Consider the following 18044-nt stretch of genomic DNA (forward strand, 5'->3'; position numbering starts at 1 on the left):
ATAGGTATAAGATGGAATCTCAGAGTTGTTTTGATTTGCATTTCTCTGATGACTAAGGATGTTGAGCATTTCCTTAAGTGTCTTTCAGCCATTTTAGATTCCTCTGTTGAGAGTTCTCTGTTTAGGTCTGTACTCCATTTTTTTTTTTTTATTGGATTATGTGATCTTTTGGTGTCCAACTTCTTGAGTTCTTTGTATATTTTGGAGATCAGCTCTCTGTCTGATATGGGGTTAGTGAAGATCTTTTCTCATTCTGTAGGCTGTCGTTTTGTCTGTGCTGCTGGGGTTATATTTAGGAAGTGGTTCTCTGTGCCAATGCATTCAAGTGTACTTCCCACTTTCTCTTCTATAAGGTTTAGTATGACTGGCTTTATGTTGAGGTCTTTGATTCATTTGGACTTGAGTTTTGTGCATGGTGATAGATATGGGTCCATTTTCATTCTTCTACATGTTAATATCCAGTTATGCTAGCACCACTTGTTAAATATGCTTTCTTTTTTCCATTTGATATTTTTTGCTTCTTTATCAAAAATCAGGTGTTTGAAGATGTGTGGATTGATATCCGGTTCTTCTATTCAGTTCCATTGGTCCTCCTGTCTGTTCTTATGCCTCCTGTCTGTTTTCAGTACTGTAGCTCTGTAGTAGAGTTTGAAGTCAGGGATTGTGATGCCTCCAGAAGTTCTTTTATTGTACAGGATTGTTTTGACTATCCTGGGTCTTTTGCTTTTCCATATGAAGTTGAGTACCGTTCTTTCGAGATCTTTGAAAAATTTTGCTGAGATTTTGATGGGCATTGCATTGAATCTGTCCAGACAAGAGTTTCTCTGTGTAACAGTCCTAGCTGTCCTGAAAGTCACAGAGATCCACCTGCCTCTGCCTCCCAAGTGCTAGGATTAAAGGCCTGTGCCACCACCACCCGGCTCTTTGTGGTTCTAAGGCCTTTAAGTTGTTTTCCTGAGCATGATGAGCTGAGGTCTACCCTCTCGTGTTGCTGTATGACTCAGTTCATTCCTTCTCACTCCCGATTAGTAGTATTCTATCATGCGAGGACATCGGTACTTCGTTTGCTTGTCCTCTGACGCCATTTGGCTTGTTTCCAGTTCAGGGTTGGTAAGGAACCAAACTCTATTAAACATTCCTAGAGGATTTTGAAGACATTGTGTTTCTTCTTGGGTCACGTGAAGGGATATAGTATAGGCCTTCTCTGGGGGCTCTGGACCCCTGTTAATTTGGTGCAGGTCACAGTATGAGCCATGTGACTGGCGTGGCCATCACAAAGCAAGAAGTGTAAGCAGATGGGTAGTGCGCCTCAGAGGTTGTCTTCTCCTCTTCTCTGGGACTAGGGCAGCTTGGCTTAGGATGGGGACCAGTGGCCCTGGGTCAGACACCCCCACATCTGGATATTCCCTCTCCAATGGGAAAGGCCTTCATGGAGGTGATGCTGACACCACAGGACCTAACGGGCTGACAGCGGGCACAGGTACAGCCACAGCCTCCACAGTGTGCGGCTTTATCAGATGTTTCTCTTTTGTTCTCAGGCCTGACACCGCTGGGAGCCTTCAATGTGGATGTGGCCCGGCCCTGGGTCACAGCACTTAGGCCAGGTGAACCTCCAATGCTCAGTTCCTTTCTGCATCAAGACCCCAGCACCAACCAGACCTGGTGAGTGGGGCTACCATGTGGAAGGGTGAGGACATCTTGGGTGGCCCCCACGATGCCTGCGGTCCACCCCAGAGAAGGCTGCCACATCGCACCTCATAGCCTGCATAGCATGACTTCCACTTTGTGGATGGCACACAGCCAGAGAGAAAGGTGGGCGCCGTGACCCCCAGACCAACCTGTGGAGCTCACAGAGCCCCTACACAGCCAAAGAGAGAAAGGTGGGCGCGGTGACCCCCAGACCAACCTGTGGAGCTCACAGAGCCCCTACACAGCCAAAGAGAGAAAGGTGGGCGCCGTGACCCCCAGACCAACCTGTGGAGCTCACAGAGCCCCTACACAGCCAGAGAGAGAAAGGTGGGCGCCGTGACCCCCAGACCAACCTGTGGAGCTCACAGAGCCCCTACACAGCCAAAGAGAGAAAGGTGGGCGCCGTGACCCCCAGACCAACCTGTGGAGCTCACAGAGCCCCTACACAGCCAGAGAGAGAAAGGTGGGCGCCGTGACCCCCAGACCAACCTGTGGAGCTCACAGAGCCCCTACACAGCCAAAGAGAGAAAGGTGGGCACCGTGACCCCCAGACCAACCTGTGGAGCTCACAGAGCCCCTACACAGCCAAAGAGAGAAAGGTGGGCGCTGTGACCCCCAGACCAACCTGTGGAGCTCACAGAGCCCTTGTCCTCTGCTCATTCAGTGTCCCCTGTGCTGGTTAGGGAAGGGGACCTTAAATAATACTTTAAAATGAAATTCACTGAGGGTCTTTCCTGACTTATAAGTTACATGTGTCCAACATAGAAAAGTTGGAGAGAGATAATTAGTAAATAAACAATTGAAGGAAAAATGGAAACTACGAGGGTTTCCATTAACTCTGAGGTTAAGAGTTCATTGTCAAAAAAAAAAAAAAAAAAAAAGAACAAAACTTTACCAGGCAGTGGTAGTGCATACTGTTAATCCCAGCACTCAGGAGGCAGAGGCAGGCAGATCTCTGTGAGTTTGAGGCCAACCTGGTCTACAGAGTGAGTTCCAGGTCAGCCAGGGCTGTACAGAGAGACCCTGTCTCAAAAAAAAATTTTTTTTAAATAAAAAATGAAGAGTTCATTGTTGTGGGGTCTTGGCAGAGACACCTCACTGTAAGCACTCAGCAAGTTTGGTGAGGCGCTGAGCCCCAAGCCTTAGTTTCCCCCTCTGACTGGTGATTTCCGGAACTCACAGGGTTGCCATAGGACTATTTGAGAAAATGGACCCAAAGGGCTTTCTTTACATGGGTTCTGGCCAAATTGAGCTATGATAAACATTGCCTTGTATTTGAAAATATTATCTGTGTCCACCACTGACTGAGCAAGAATGGTCAGATCTGAGAGCGCTGTGCCGGTGAGATTGTGGTGGAACAGGAATACCTGGGAGTGTGTTGGTGTTGCGGCCTTGGACAACAATGTGGTCACGTCTGGTGGGCAGAGGATGCACAGTGGCCTTGGGCTCAGCAGCTACACCCCACGGAGCAGCTCTAGAGAGACACACAGGCCCATGTGAGAGGAAAGAGCAATGTGGTGCTTGGGACTGAACCTGGGATCTTACACATTCTAAGCACATGCTCCAAGCTGGGACCCCTGCCCCAGGGTGTGTGTGTGTGTGTGTGTGTGTGTGTGTGCACGTGCACATGCATGCGCACACGCGGGTGCATGTGTGAAGTTGAAAACTGAATTGAATGCAGGGCATCAAGAATGCTAAGCTATTACTACTGAGCTTTGCTCCTAGCCCTGACATGGAGACACGGATAGCGGCAGTGATTATAACACGAAAGACCAGGAGAATAAATACGGTGTGATTGCGTGAAATCAAAAGCTGGTCAAACCAGTGAAACTAGCATTGTGTTCAGCCTGGAAATGTGGTGAGAAGGCAGGTTATTATTCAGTCCAGAGCCTGATGGATCACCTACTGTGTGCTAAGCCCCTCCAATGTGCGCTAGGCCCTGGGAATGGAACACTGAGCCAAGCAAACAGTCCCCCCCCCCCGCCCCCGTCCCCGTGTTGTGTCCCCTCCCCTCGCCACCATCCCAGTCCTTTTTGGTCAGGTAGGCTTCCTGGTGATCAGAGCCATAGTGGGTCAAATATGTCTTCTACAGATAGGGGTCTTGCCGAGCACTGAGGCAGGGGCAGATCTGGATAGAGGAGAAGCTCATATGTAAAGTCCTATCTGTCATCCATTTCCATTTCCTGTAACTTAGGTTCTCTCCCTCTTTCTTTCTTTCTTTCTTTCTTTCTTTCTTTCTTTCTTTCTTTCTTTCTTTCCTTCCTTCCTTCCTTCCTTCCTTCCTTCCTTCCTTCCTTCCTTCCTTCCTTCCTTCTTCATTGTGCATGGAGATTATTTTTATTTTTGTTCTTGTTCATGTTCTGAGACTTGAACCCAGAACCTCTTGCATACTAAGCAAGCACTGTCTCCACCAATAAGCAACTTGTCTATGAGCAGTATTGCTTCATAGTCAGGATCCAGTTATGGACTTGGATTGTATATAGTGTCTTTTAATTTAATCTAAAGTAGTCATTCCTCCTTCCACCCCCTTTTGAGGGGGAGGGGGGCTTTGAGACAAGGTCTCACATAGCTCAACCTCAAACTCCTGATTCTACTGTCTCTACTTCCGCAAGTCTGGGGTTATAGGCCTAGGCCATACCACCTTAGCCTCTGCCTTTTTTTTTTTTTTTTTGAGACACAGTCTGTCTATATAGCCCTGACTGTCCTGTAGCTCTCTATGTAGACCAGGCTGGCCTCAAACTCAAAGAGATCCTGCTGCATCTGCCTTCCGGTGTTGGGATAAGGCATGTGTTGCCATGCCCAGCCCTTCACCACTCTTTCCCCATGAAGGCAGTAGGGCTTGTTTCTGTGCTCGCTCTACCATGGAGCCAGGCTCGAGCCCAGCCTCGGGCCGCTGCTGACCATGTTCCACCTCATCTGCTTTCTTTCTTCTCAGAAATCAAGGGTTTGATTTTCTTTTTTGTTGTTGTTGTTTGTTTGTTTGTTTATTTTGTACACAGTGTTCAACCTCCATGCCTGCAGGCCAGAAGAGGGCACCAGACCTCATTACAGATGGTTGTGAGCCACAATGTGGTTGCTGGGAATTGAACTCAAGACCTCTGGAAGAGCAGTCAGTGCTCTTAACCTCTGAGCCATTTCTCCAGCCCCCGGGTTTGATTTTCTTAATTGTATTTTACTTATGCATTTTCTTTTCCTGGGAAAAGAACCCAGGTCATCTGGCTTGGTAGTAGATGCCTTTATCTTGCCAGTCTGTTTTGGTTTTGTTTTTTAAGAGCAAAAGCGGGGATGGGAGCTGGAGAGATGCCTCACAACACACACATGTACACACCCTACACAGATAAACAAACAAATAATAAATAAATCTTCAAAAAGTAACTTAGATGGTTGGTACTGGGAATCAAATCCAGGGTCTCATACGGGCTAGGCAGGCTCTCTGCCACTGAGCTACACCTCCAACCTGGGAGTTTTCTTTATACCTACCTGTAAAAGTGAGTCCAGACTTGCAGCAGCGAGAAGAGCTCCTGGCTGAGCAGAGCCGCTCTGCCTAGTGGGGAGTGCATGGGGAGTAGCAGCTAGTGCAAAAGGGCCCCCCTCAGTCTTGGGGTGTCGCCCTGGCCACATCCACAAAGCAGGCTCAGATCCCTTTGTCAACCCTGGGTTTCTCATTGCTGGAGTGAAAGGATTTAATATCGTTGTTTATATGGTCAGTGATAGATTTATGTGGTTTATAGCTGTGCACACTTAACTGAAATATCAATATTAGAGTCTAAAACAGCGCGTATCTATTGGCATGTACGGCTTGTAAACCGTAAGATCTCGGTTGGTGGCGTGGAGCTCATCAGTAGACTTAAGTGGTAAGGGCAAGTTCATTTCATTATTCAACAAATATTTCTACAGCATCTATTTGGTTCTAGGCAAAATTTGTGGATTAAAACAAAGAGGGGGCCAGATTGGTGTCACAAGCCTTGAATCTCGGCACTTAAGCAGAGACAGGCAGAGCCTGTGAGTTTGAAGACAGCCTGGTTTACATAGTTAATTCCAAGCCATCTAGGGCTACATAGTGAGACTCTGTCTCCCACATCCTCCCAAAAGAGAGCACGATGTGGCTTCTGTCCTCGACAGCTGCTGGGCTCGTGGAGGACACAAGTCTCACAATGATAGCAATACCAATAGCTGTGGTGGGACCCTCTGGTGCTTCCAGAACTTGAACAAAGGCCAGCTTCAGTGCCTGTGCCAGGACTTGGGGATGATCAAAGTTTAGCTTGATAAGGGTTGAGAGAAGAGTTCAGGCAGAGAGAAGAGCTTGGCTAAAAGCCTGGAGGCTACTCCGAGCCAGGGAGGCCGCTAAGAAAATGTCCAGTGGCTGAGACCGAGAGCCATGAAGAATAAGATGGGAAAGGTGGGCTGAACCTCACCACCATCACGTGGAGGGTCCAGAACGTCTAGCAGGGTGTGAGGCAGGAACAGCGAGAACGTTGTCAAAAGATTCTGGCTTTAAGAAGATAAATTAGAAATTGATGTTTGGGCTAAGTGTGGTGGCGCATGCCTTTAATCTCAGCACTTGGGAGGTAGAGGCGGGCAGATCTCTGTGAGTTCAAGGCCAGCCTGGTCTACATATCAAGTTCCATGGCAGTTAGAATTGCATGGTGAGATTCTGTCTCAAAAACAAAACAAAAAAATTTGACATTTATTAGTTTTGTTTTGTGGTAACTTTGTATTGACATAAATCTTACGTGAAAGCTCACGCACCATCAATGTACAGCTCAATGCACATTCATAAAACAAGCCGTCGTCATGAACAGCATCTGGATCAAAAACACTAAGGCAGCCTGGTACGGTAGGCAGCTCATACCTTTAATCCCAGCACTCTAGAAGCAGAGGCAGGGTATCTCTGTGAGTTCAAGGTCAGCCTGGTCTACTTAGTGATTACCAGGACAGCCAGGGCTACACAGAGATACAGACTGTGTCTAAAAAAGAAAAGGAAAAACAATAACAAAATGGGCAAAGAGCAGCAGGAAAGTCTCCCGGGAGCCCTGTGTTCTGTAGCAGACACCTCCCCACTGACAGTCACCGCCCTCCCCACGACACAGGTACACAAACTCTGTGTCTCTGTAGATTAGTTCTGCTGGTTTTCAATTTGCTGTAGATGAGACAAACAGAACCCACTTCATCCAGCAACCCTCGAACAGCGTTAGGTCCTTCAGCCACGGTGCTGTCTGAGGCTGGAGTTTTGCACGGTGTGAACAGGGCCAATGGTGAGCATGTGGGCGAATTCCCTGGCGCTTCTATTCCACTGAGAGCTGGATTTATTTGATCAGGCCTAGAAAGGGAGGGTGTGCTTGCATTTGTTTTCCAAACTGTTTACACCACATAAAGGAGTCCCACTCAAGTCATCTGTGACCATCTCCACCTCCTTCTCCCTCTCCACCACCACTTTCTGCCACTGCCGCCACTATCAGTAGTGGGTCTCTTACTAGGCCTAGGCTCGCAGACTTAATTCCTCTTCCTTAGAGGCCCGAAGGCCAAGGTAGATGGGAAGGGAATGTTTGCGTTTCAAGTCCCCAATGCCTAGCGTGCTGGGAGCTGTCAAGAGATCGGGGACCTAGTGGGGCTTGTGAGCACCTCCCTGAACACCTGCTCAGGCAGAAGGGGCTAGAGGGTTTGCAATGCCAGCGGGAGGATGTGGCGGAGACAATTCTGGTTTCTGGGCAGGAAATGAGCCAACTGACTGGCCCAGCTCACCATAGAGAGGAACAGGCTGCTATCCACTCCCACCCATCTCCACAGTGAGGATAACATGTCCCTCTTAACTCTCTTGTACTTTCTTAAGTATGGCAGACTAAGTAAGACTGCCAGTTCCCTAGGCTGTGACTGCTGCAGAAGGGTGGAGGGGGTTGTAAGCAGGGTTCCCCTGGAGGATGTGTGGAAGCCTCTGGGGTGACAGACCACTAGAGCTGAGGAAAGGCAGGAGATGGATGAGATGTCCCCGGGGCTGCACCTAGTTCAGAGTGGAATAGGGAACCTGGGCTGTCAGTGGATGGCTGGTCCTCTGTCAGAGCTGCTCAGTCTGTGTTTACCTGGTTTGCTCATCGCTGAGTCAGCAAACTTGGAGGCTGCCAGCCACAAAAGGAATGGGAGCAACCCAGACTAGGTCTCAGGCCATAGAATTGCACACTTGAAATATGACTGGCCGTCTTGGGGGTGTGCGGTGTGCAGCCTGCGTTGCCGCACGTGGCGGTCTCTTGGGAGCTCGTAGCTAAGGTGGAAATGAAGACTGGGGCTAGGAGTGGGAGTCTAGGAGTTAGGGGATACTCGAGGCTTGGAGGGGGTCAGGTTGTATCTTCCTTTGGGAAGTTCCTGCAGAGCTGGTGCCCAGGAAAGTCGTTCTGCAGGAGACGGGAGTAAAAGGCACCACAGGTTGAGAAAACAATCTGAGCAAAGGGCTAAAGGTGGGGAGAGCCATGCTGTTCCAGGTGGTCTGGTGGGGAACACAGTTGTGAGCACATCTACCGTTGGGAGCAGGGGGAACGGTACTGGGCCAGAGGCCATGACAGCCTAGGAAGAGAGGCAGAGTTGTTGAGCAGTAACCTAATTTGGGGACTCAGGAATGCTTTGGTCTTCTACCCCTCTGTCCAACCCCGCCCCAGATCAACCCCTCACCTGTACTGTCATGTAAATTATTCAACAGATGTTTACTGAGCCCCTACACTGTGTAGTGTCCTGGGCCTCAGAAATTGCATGTAGGCAAGACTGTTGGGGAACTCACTCAGTGGAGGAGATAGATGATAAGTAGGTAAATAAGGAGGCAAGCCACCCTCTGGTGGTGACAAGTTCTAAGCAGGAAATCATGAGAAGCAGGGGTACTGGGGTGCGGGGTGGGACTATTTAGAAGAAGCAATATGAGGGGCTACCGGGATGGGAATGAGCCATTTTAGGGAGTGAGAGGCCAGGGTTCCAGGCAGAAAAGACAGCCCAGCCAGAGGGCCAGAGGCAAGAAAGGACTAGGACCTAGAGTTTGTTAAAGGCCACAGCATACACCTGCAGGTCTTTCTCTAGGGGAGCAGGGCAGGCTGGAGAGGTAGAGATGGGGTCAGATCCTGCCTGGGTTATGGGCTGTGATCATAGGCTTAAAAAAAATAAAAGACAAAGAGGGGTCAGGGAGTGGGTCAGAGGCAGAGGACTTCCCTGGCCTGCATAAGACCCTGGTTCAATCTTCAACACCACCAAACAGGAAAAGAAAAGATGCCTGGTCCTTATTCTAAGCTGGGTGTGGTGGTATAGCCTTTTAATCCCAGCACTCAGGAGGTACAGGCAGGTGGATTTCTGTGTTTGAGGCTAGCCTGGTCTACAGAGCGAGTTCCAGGACAGCCAGGGATACACTGAGTGGCCCTGTCTCAAAAAAAAAAAAAAAAAAAAAAAAAAAAAAAAAAAAAAAATGGTGCTTAGTGATAAGAGCTGAGGAAGTGAGAAAGTGAGACAGCACCCCGGTCTGTCCCTCTGCTGCTAGCTTGTCCTCCAGCCCACCACAGCCACATCATGGCCTTTCAAAAGCATAGGCTAATCATGTGCTTCCGCTTTACAAAGCCCTCCATGGCTTCCTGTCACCCCCACGAAGTCCTCGGACATGGTTTGCTGTTAACTACCAAGGTGCTCTTGGGCTCTCCTTCCCTACCACACTCTGCTTCCAACCCCAGCAGAGCTGCTCGCTTACCTGCTGGCTCAGGCCAGCCAAGCCCCAGGCCCCACCGAGTCACGTGGACAGTGAGACTGTTCAAGCTGACTCTGTCCTGTCTGCCACCTTCTTGGACTTGGACTGGGGGACAACCTACTCAGGCTGTCTTCATGAGGTCTCCAAAACACCAGTTCTTAGTCAGGAAATGCTAAGGCCAGGCGGGTCCAATGCTGTAGCCGGCTTTGCCCCTCAAGGACCCAGCATTGTGACTGATAACTTCCTGGTTCCCCCATTCCATCCACAGGGCAGCAGCCTTTTTTAACCATCAGACATGCTCCAAACCTTGTCAGAGTGCGTGGCAGACAGACAGGGCTATGGGCAGACAGGGGTTACAGGAAGACAGGAGTTACAGGCAGACAGGGGTTCCAGGCAGTCAGCGGTTCCAGGCAGATGACAGGGATTATAGGCAGACAAGGGTTACTGACAGACAGGGGTTCCAGGCAGTCAGGGGCTACATTGAACTCTCTTCCTTCCTAGAGCCCTGTAGAAGCAGAGGTGAGGAAGTGCTTTCTCCATTATGCTGAGTCTGGAGGCCTGGGTTAGGGAGCTGTCTGTCTTTCTCAGGTCTGGGCCTCCTCCCCAGGCAGGAATAGGAAGACAGGACCTGGGCAGACAGGGAAGGGAAAGGAGCCCTCAGCCAGGTTGTCTTTGCTGTCTGCCCTCCCACTCAGCCTCCTGGTCACCAGACGCAGCACTAACAGGATGTCAGCACCCCTGTATCGATGTGCCGTATCCACCATTCCAGATGAAATTGCCTGCCATCCAGTAGGTAAGCCAACTCCACCTCCTTAGTGTGCTCCTCGGGACACCTTCCTAGGAGTCTCCCATGTCTCAGTCCAAGCCATTGCAGCGCCAGTCCTGCCTGATCTAGCCCTACTACCCCTGACCTCCAGCCCCACAGTGAACTTTCCTCCCCAGTGCCCAGGCCCATGCCACCCACCCATAGCCCAGCCTGCCTCTCCTGATCAGTCCTGATGACAGATCTGGAACCAATACTCACTGCTCACCATGGCGCTTTGTTAGTATTATAGTCACGTTTTTATGTGTCTCTGTGTGTGTTCACATGTAGGCGAGCATGCATATGTGTGGAGGCTCAGACTGACTTTGGGAGTCCTTCCTGGACCCCTCTCCCCATGTATGCATTCAGGTCCAGGTCCAGCAGCCAGCCCCACAGCCTTAACTTAGAGTTCACAGGCACCTGCAACCTACTGCCCCCAACACACACACCAGGAGCCCCTTGACAAACCCCAAGTGACAGTCATTTCTGAATCCCTACCACAATATCAAGACTAGGCACCGGGGTCTTTGCTGAGACGGTAAATGGGGCTAGACAGGGACTGCATCCTGGCATGCCCAAGCTCCTATGGTCTGTGGAACCCCCAACCCCAGTGTCTAGAGACTGCTGATATCAACAGCCCTGTGCCCCTGACCTTTGCCTGACCTCCCTGAATCCCTTCATCCTTCCCTGCCTTAACTGTTTCAGAGAACATCTATATGCCAAAGGGCAGGTACCAGGGAGTGACAGTGGTCCGGAACCACCATGGTGTTTTGGTGAGTACATAGGCAGGAGGCCAAAGGGTCTTGGGGAGGCTGGTGTTGGCCTCGGTGGGTGACGATGGTGTTGCCAGTCCCTATTGCTATGCTGCCGTCTCTCTGCCATCTGACCATCTACACAAATGCCAAGTCTGATCCAGCACCCACAGACTGCACTTTGGACCCTAGCAACTGACTCCTGACCCTGAGGAGGGACACAGCCATTCCTCTGTCCTCTGTCTAGTTCAGCCTCTGAGTTCTAGAATGGAAATGACTGACCAGGGAATATGGGGCCGACTCACCCTGCCTGCTCCTTCTTTCTGCCTCTTCTCAGGTGTGCATTCAGGTGCGGGCCCGGCAGCCCAGCAGCCTTAACTCCGAGCTCACAGGTGCCTGCAGCCTACTGAGCCCCAGCTTGGACTTCCTGGACCAAGTCTACTTCTCTGACCTTGGTAAAGATTGGAGTAAAGGGATCCAATAAGAAACACCAGCTCAAAGCAGAGGCAGAGAGACGTGAAGGCTCAGAATGGGACACAGAAGCTCAGGGTCATTGTCAGAACTAAGGATGCCTCAAGGACAGGTGGCGGTGCATGGAGGCTTCATCTGACTCTGTCTTCTCTGTGTATGTTTCTTAAAGAAAAACTTCTGGATCCAGGCATCCATGTGGACCTCGGTCGCTACTACAGAAGCAAAGGAGGCAGCAGAGGGGAGGATAAGACACCAGCCAGAGGACCCCGGGCAGTGGAGGAGGAAGAGGAGGACAATGAAGAGGAGGAAGCTGGTGAGAAGAGGCAGATCAGGTGCCTCCATAATGAACCCCCAAGCTAATGGCCTCTGGGATCAAGGTGTGTTCAGATCTAGAAGACAGGGAACAGTGACTGTCCTGAAGATGAGGAACGGTGGCTAGGTCCTATAGATAGGGCAAGTCCTGCCTCTGTCTCCTCATATTTTTAACATTTATTTGTTTGCATGTTTGTTCACTGTGCATGGGCATGGGTGTACTCATGCGCCAAACATACCTGTATCACAGCACACATGTGGAGATTAGAGGTCACCTTGCAGGAGCTGGTTCTCTCCTTACTACTATGTAAGTTTCAGGAATCAAACTCAGGTCATCAGGATTGGCAGCAAGTTCCTTTGTCAGCCGAGCCATCTACCTGGCCTCGCTCATCTTAGAGGTGGGGAAACCGAGCCCCCCCCCCCGCAATGAGAGTGATTCCCATAGCAGTCAGAACCAGGGTCTAGATCTCTCTTTGTCCTTAAGGTAAGAACTCCCACGTTCAGGAGCTTCCCACTTCCTCCCTGAACTGAACCTTAGGAGTTGAGTATTTTGTGTATGTGTGTGTAGGTCGGTTGGTGCGTGCCTTACCGGGCAGGACATGCTGCCCTTCCTCCTGCCCCGAATCTCATACCCACTCCCCACCTATTCTTTTATTTTCACCAGGCACTGAGATTGCTATTGTTCTGGATGGCTCAGGAAGCATCGAGCCCGAAGACTTCCAGAAGGCCAAAGACTTCATCTCCAACATGATGAAGAACTTCTATGAGAAGTGCTTTGAGGTGGGCTTCCCTGAGGGCTGAGCTTTCGTCACTTGTCGCTCATCTGTGTCTACGTAACGGCTTCAGAACAACCACCCTTCATTTGCTCAGAGCTCTTTAGATGTTTGAGCCAAACTCTGCTGGGCCACTCTTCTCTCAGTTTTGCCTAGAACTACCATGCACCTATAGACATCTGCCTGCTTGATTGCAGATGGGTGACTTGAGGTGACCCTACTCATTTGTGGTAGCTGTGAATCTCCAGAAGGCCAACCCAACCTTTCATGTCCCAATGCCACATAGCAAATCCTACAGTCAGCATAGAGGGGTCATCATGGGGATATGGATTCATGGAGAAATCACTCTCCTCCACCTGTGCCTGACTGGAGACTCCCTTTGCATTAGCATCTCCTTCTGTCCAGGGCCAACAGAGTAGATGAGCGGCTTCTTCCTGCCTTTCCAAGAGAAGCCCCTTGGGGCAGGGGTGTCTATAGTACGGTCTGATGACCCCTTCCACCTCACTCTGCTCTCCAGTGCAACTTTGCCCTGGTGCAGTATGGGACCGTGATCCAGACTGAGTTTGATCTTCGGGACAGCCAGGATGTTGTGGCCTCCCTTGCCAGAGTTCAGAACATCACTCAAGTGAAGAATGTGACTAAGACCGCCTCAGCCATGCAGCATGTCCTGTGAGTAGGGTGCCTGCCAGAGGCTCTGTGGCATAGGGTCTGGAAGAGTGGCTGGGCGGAACTGTGGGGAAGTAAGGATGCCGAGAAGTGCTGTCGCGTCTGACACGAAGATAATGCACAGCTTTGCGTCTTAGGATTTTGGTGAGGATTAAATAGCTAAAATACATACAGTGTTTATGATACTGTCCGGTGCATAAATATCATAGAAACCAGGCATTGGTGACACGTGTCTGGAATGCCAGCACTCAAGAGGTTGGACAGTGTGCCTCAAAACCCCAAAAGTGAGTCTGAGGCTAGTCTGACCTACATAGCCAGTCTCAGGATAGCCAGGGTTACATAGAGAAATCTCGTCACAAAGAAGAAACCCAAACCAAACAGAAAACCCAAAAATACAAATTTTTATAAAAGTGAAATAATCATAAAATAAAAAATAAGCATTGCCTGTTTTTTAACACAGAATTCCATACTGTGTACACACAAAAGGGGCAGATGCAGTGCTCTTACTGTAGGGAGCAGGTGGGGAGTGAGCGTATGCGTGGTGTGGCTTACGCCTTGCTGTGTGACCTAAGGGCCAAACCCACCCTTTTCTGGGCCTTTATTCCCCATCTGGAGAGGGCTCCTTAACTCTCCAGTTCAAGCAGGTCAATGAGTAAAAATTTGCCAAGAGCCCAGACTCCTCTTTGGAAGATTGTCTTTATTCTTTCTCTGTTAAGAGACAACATCTTTACTCCAAGCCGCGGCTCCAGGAAGAAAGCATTGAAGGTCATGGTGGTGCTTACTGACGGTGAAATATTTGGTGACCCTCTCAACCTTACAACTGTCATCAACTCCCCAAAGATGCAGGGTGTTGAGCGCTTTGCCATTGGGGTAAGAGCCAAGAGCTGGGAGGCAACCCCTGGCTTTGTATAGCCTGGGAAGAGGCCAATGGAGACTTTTAGAAGTATATCCAAACCCTTTCTATTCATAGACATTCCTCTCCTCCTAGCTACCTGCTTCTGCACGGCCCCCTCCTTATTGGGTCCTACAGAAGGCTCATCCTGAGGTGGTCATAGCTCACCAGCTGAGAAGGATGGGGAAAGCCTATACAAAGGTCCCTAGGGAGACGGTGCTGAGCTGAGTAACATGAACAGCTGGCCTTCTGCACAGGGGAGGGTCATGAGGCTCTGTAGGCAGAGGGGTCAGCAGAGGATGCCAAGGAGAGCCAGGTGTGTCAGGAACACACCGCCAAAAGTGGAACTTTGCTGGGGGTAAAGGGCCAGTGAGTAGGGAAGGAAGGAAGGAGGTGGTGACGGATCTCTCACTGACTGGGGCCTCCTTACAGGTGGGTGATGCATTCAAGAAGCCTAAGACTGACATAGAACTGAAGCTGATTGCCTCAGACCCCAAAGAGACCCACATTTTCAAGGTGACCAACTATACGGCTCTGGATGGGCTGCTGAGCAAGCTACAACAAAGCATCATCCACATGGAAGGTGAGGGCTTCCCCCAGGGCTTGGGAAAGTGCCCTCAGCGTCCAGCAGGACACCCTCCCCAGACCAACTCTCCCTGACCCTAACCACCTCCCTGAGCCACAACTGTTAATGCCTAAAATGGCAATGACACCCCCAGTCCTCCTCATCCCCCCGAATCTATGAAAATCTCCTGAAGCAGTGGTAGAAAAGTAAGGAAGACTGGGACATGGTCCCAACAGGAGCTTACAGACAGGGAGACAGAGGCCCAGGAAGAGAGCGTGAACTGCCCAGACCTAGCCAGCCAGCTCTTGCTTCAGCACGATCCAGATCTCTGCTCTGAGCTCAGGGCACCATTCCACCAAATACTCACCCCTTCTGGGGCCTGGCCCAGCTGGCCCCTCCTGGACATTCCTCACCCTGCCCCTGGGCACAGTGTCTCACCAGATTCCTTGGCTTCCAGGCACAGTTGGAGATGCCCTTCAATACCAACTTGCACAGACTGGCTTCAGCGCCCAGATCCTGGACAAGGTTTGTGACCCACTCAGCATAGTCGGGGTCTCTAAGATGTGCCACCACCAGGCAATAAGGGACTCCTGGCTCATGTGACCCCGTGGGAGTGTCTCTGGAGGAGCCACTTTAGAAACAGAGAAACCACCTGCTACTTTTCCCTAACTGGACCACTGAGATAGACAGAAGGGTGGTGAGCTTATTCTAGGAGGTCGCTTTGTGTGCTTAAAGGATTGGGGCATTCTCTTAGCTGAAAGTACTGAGAGCTGGTTTTGGTGGCAAGCCCACCGAGGTGTGTCAGGAAAACATGTAGTTTATGTGGGAGAAGAGGAAGCCGAGAAGGAAGAAGGAAGGGGAGAACAGATGGAGCACTCCCTAACTGGGACCTCTGTGGATGTGAGAGTTGAAGTCCGTCATCCCAATGCCATTGGGACCTCCTCCCCCGATAGGCGAGCACCTTCACACCGCACAGGGGGCAATGTGGGGGCTAATGAGCACCATAATACTCGATCATACTTTAGAAAAATGCTCAATATCTGGGCTCCAAGGGCTTCTGGAGCTAGGGCTACTCAGACTCATGAAAGCAGAGCAGAAACACAGTATTGCCATCTCATCTTCCTGACCACTGAATGCCCTCTTTGTCCAGGAAGTCTTGCTTTGCTGGCTCCTGGATCATTCCCGCTCATCTGATGCCCTCTGGGTCCTCTGCAGGGGCAGGTGTTGCTTGGCACTGTGGGAGCCTTTAACTGGTCCGGCGGTGCGCTGCTCTATGACATGCAGAGTCGTCGGGGCGGCTTCCTAAACCAAACAGCCGAGGATCCTGGGGCTGCACAGTACAGCTATCTCGGTAAGGGCAGGATGTGGTGGATGCAGCAGGACGAGGGTGGGGCCTGGAGAAGGAGAGGGCTCTAGAGGATAGCAGGAAGGTGGGTGAAGGTGACTTGGTGCGGGTCGAGGGCGGGGCCTGGATGGGGAAGGCGGAGCCCGGAGTGCAGTGAAACCTAACAAATGGGTGTAGGTGAACACGGGTCCTGGAGGCTGGGCATGGAGTAAGAGCTGTCTCTGTAGTCTGGGGGAGGGGCTAAAAGACTGACTTGTAAACTAACCCAGGGAAGATGTAGTCTGTGACACCGAGGTTGCCTACGGGTGTACACATTCGGATTCCTGGTGGAGACAAGCTACGGCCAATCTCATGGCTCACGCACAATTAGGCTAACAGAGCTCAGTTAGGGACCCCGAGATTGAGAATTAGGGGCGGAGGCATGCTGGCCTTGGTCCTCTCTGAGTAAGAGTGAGCTGGACACCTCTGTTAATAACAGCTGTGAGTACCCCTCGCCGTCGGTCTCACATCCAGCCCTCATGTACTGAAGGGGTGCAGTGCACCACACATGTATGGGGACACACATGTCACTGTCAGTGCAGAGTGTGAACACGTGACTAGGAAGATGGAGTTGCAGGGGGTGGCTGGAGGTGAGGAACAACTGTTTACAGTCGCGCCACTTTGGCCCAGGTTATTCGGTGGCAGTGCTGCACAGGGCCTACGGCTTCTCCTACGTGGCAGGGGCTCCAAGGCACAAGCTCCGTGGGGCTGTGTTTGAGCTCCTGAAGAAGGACACCTTTGTGCGACAGATGGAGGGAGAGCAGGTACCTCCTGGAGAAGTCACCTTTCCACCAGTAGGAGCCCTGAGGCCTTGGGGACACGGGTGGGTCCACCCTGGGCAAGGCTCAGACATGAGTATAATTTAGTGACCCTCATGTCTGCTCAATGGTCACCCTTGGTGGAGACTCAGCTGTCACCAGAGATCAGATTGATCTGAAAGACCCTCCTGGTGCTCCAGGAAGAACATAAGCAGTGTGTCTAGCTGTGGTGAGGGTGGAAAGGGGGTGTCCCCATCCTCAGGAGGGCTGAATTCTTTCTGAGCTATAGATGGGGTCCTACTTTGGCTCTGAGCTCTGCCCTGTGGATATTGACATGGATGGAACCACGGATTTTTTGCTGGTGGCTGCTCCATTTTATCACATCCGTGGAGAAGAAGGCAGAGTCTATGTGTACCATGTGCACATGCAGGTGAGTGTTTGGCCCCATGAGCTTGCCAAGGCTGTGCCTGCTCAGGCAGCAGAGGTCGGATGAGCCCTGGCCTGACATCTGTTTGGCAATGGTGGGCAGTGATGATGGGTGTTCAGAGAGCATGGCTGTCCCCTTCCAGACAGCCAGCGAGCATGGCTGTCTCCCTCTTTCTTATGTAGGTGGTTGCTGGTAGCATCTGTCGTAGTTGCCCAGTAGACAGAACACTTGCTCTGGTCTACCTTGCTCCTCACAGTAATTATGGGAGTGTCTCTTACTCTCGCATTACCAATGATATTCAATGGGATTCAGTGAGCTAACTAGTGATGCTGGGTGTGGGAGAAACGCAACTGGACCGTGAACCTCTCCATTGCTAATATAGCAATGTGTGGGAACAGAGGGGCAGGCTCCAGCCCTGAACTTCAGGACAGAGAGACACCCCGACCTTACTACAGGCTCAGGTCCCTTGTTTTTTCTCAGCCTTAGACTCCTGCTGGAGAGTGGGAACCAGTGAGGGAGAAGGCCCTCCAGGAGGCCCTGGGATGGTTGCCCTGCGCGCAGCACCTTTCTTGGGGACTGAGCTGTTGGTTCGTTCATTTTGCAGGATCCTTCCTTCTCCTTGGCATTCACACTGAGTGGGCATCACGGGTTCACCAACAGCCGCTTCGGCTTTGCCATGGCAGCAGTGGGGGATATCAATCAAGATAAATTCACAGATGTGGCCATTGGGGCCCCTCTGGAGGGCTTTGGTGATGGGACCAGCTACGGCAGCGTATACATCTACAATGGATACTCGGATGGCCTCCGTGCCAGTCCTTCCCAGGTAACTCTGTAGGCTCTTTTCT

At 51.0% G+C, this 18044-nt stretch overlaps 1 protein-coding gene across 1 annotated transcript in view; it reads left to right on the top strand.

Moving 5' to 3' along the window:
* Positions 1–1359: 1359 nt before the first annotated feature.
* Positions 1360–18044, top strand: part of Itgae (integrin subunit alpha E) — a 45528-nt gene continuing 28843 nt past the window's right edge. The window contains exons 1-15 of the mRNA XM_057773940.1: positions 1360–1480; positions 1539–1662; positions 10093–10190; positions 10905–10972; positions 11289–11406; positions 11592–11735; positions 12399–12514; positions 13025–13176; positions 13890–14043; positions 14498–14648; positions 15088–15155; positions 15846–15981; positions 16645–16778; positions 17062–17202; positions 17804–18022. Coding sequence (XP_057629923.1) covers positions 1360–1480; positions 1539–1662; positions 10093–10190; positions 10905–10972; positions 11289–11406; positions 11592–11735; positions 12399–12514; positions 13025–13176; positions 13890–14043; positions 14498–14648; positions 15088–15155; positions 15846–15981; positions 16645–16778; positions 17062–17202; positions 17804–18022 — 1944 coding nt within the window. The remainder of the gene's footprint in view (positions 1481–1538; positions 1663–10092; positions 10191–10904; positions 10973–11288; positions 11407–11591; positions 11736–12398; positions 12515–13024; positions 13177–13889; positions 14044–14497; positions 14649–15087; positions 15156–15845; positions 15982–16644; positions 16779–17061; positions 17203–17803; positions 18023–18044) is intronic.

Source organism: Chionomys nivalis, chromosome 7, assembly GCF_950005125.1.
Source record: "Chionomys nivalis chromosome 7, mChiNiv1.1, whole genome shotgun sequence".
In the NCBI taxonomy this organism is placed as follows: domain Eukaryota; kingdom Metazoa; phylum Chordata; class Mammalia; order Rodentia; family Cricetidae; genus Chionomys; species Chionomys nivalis.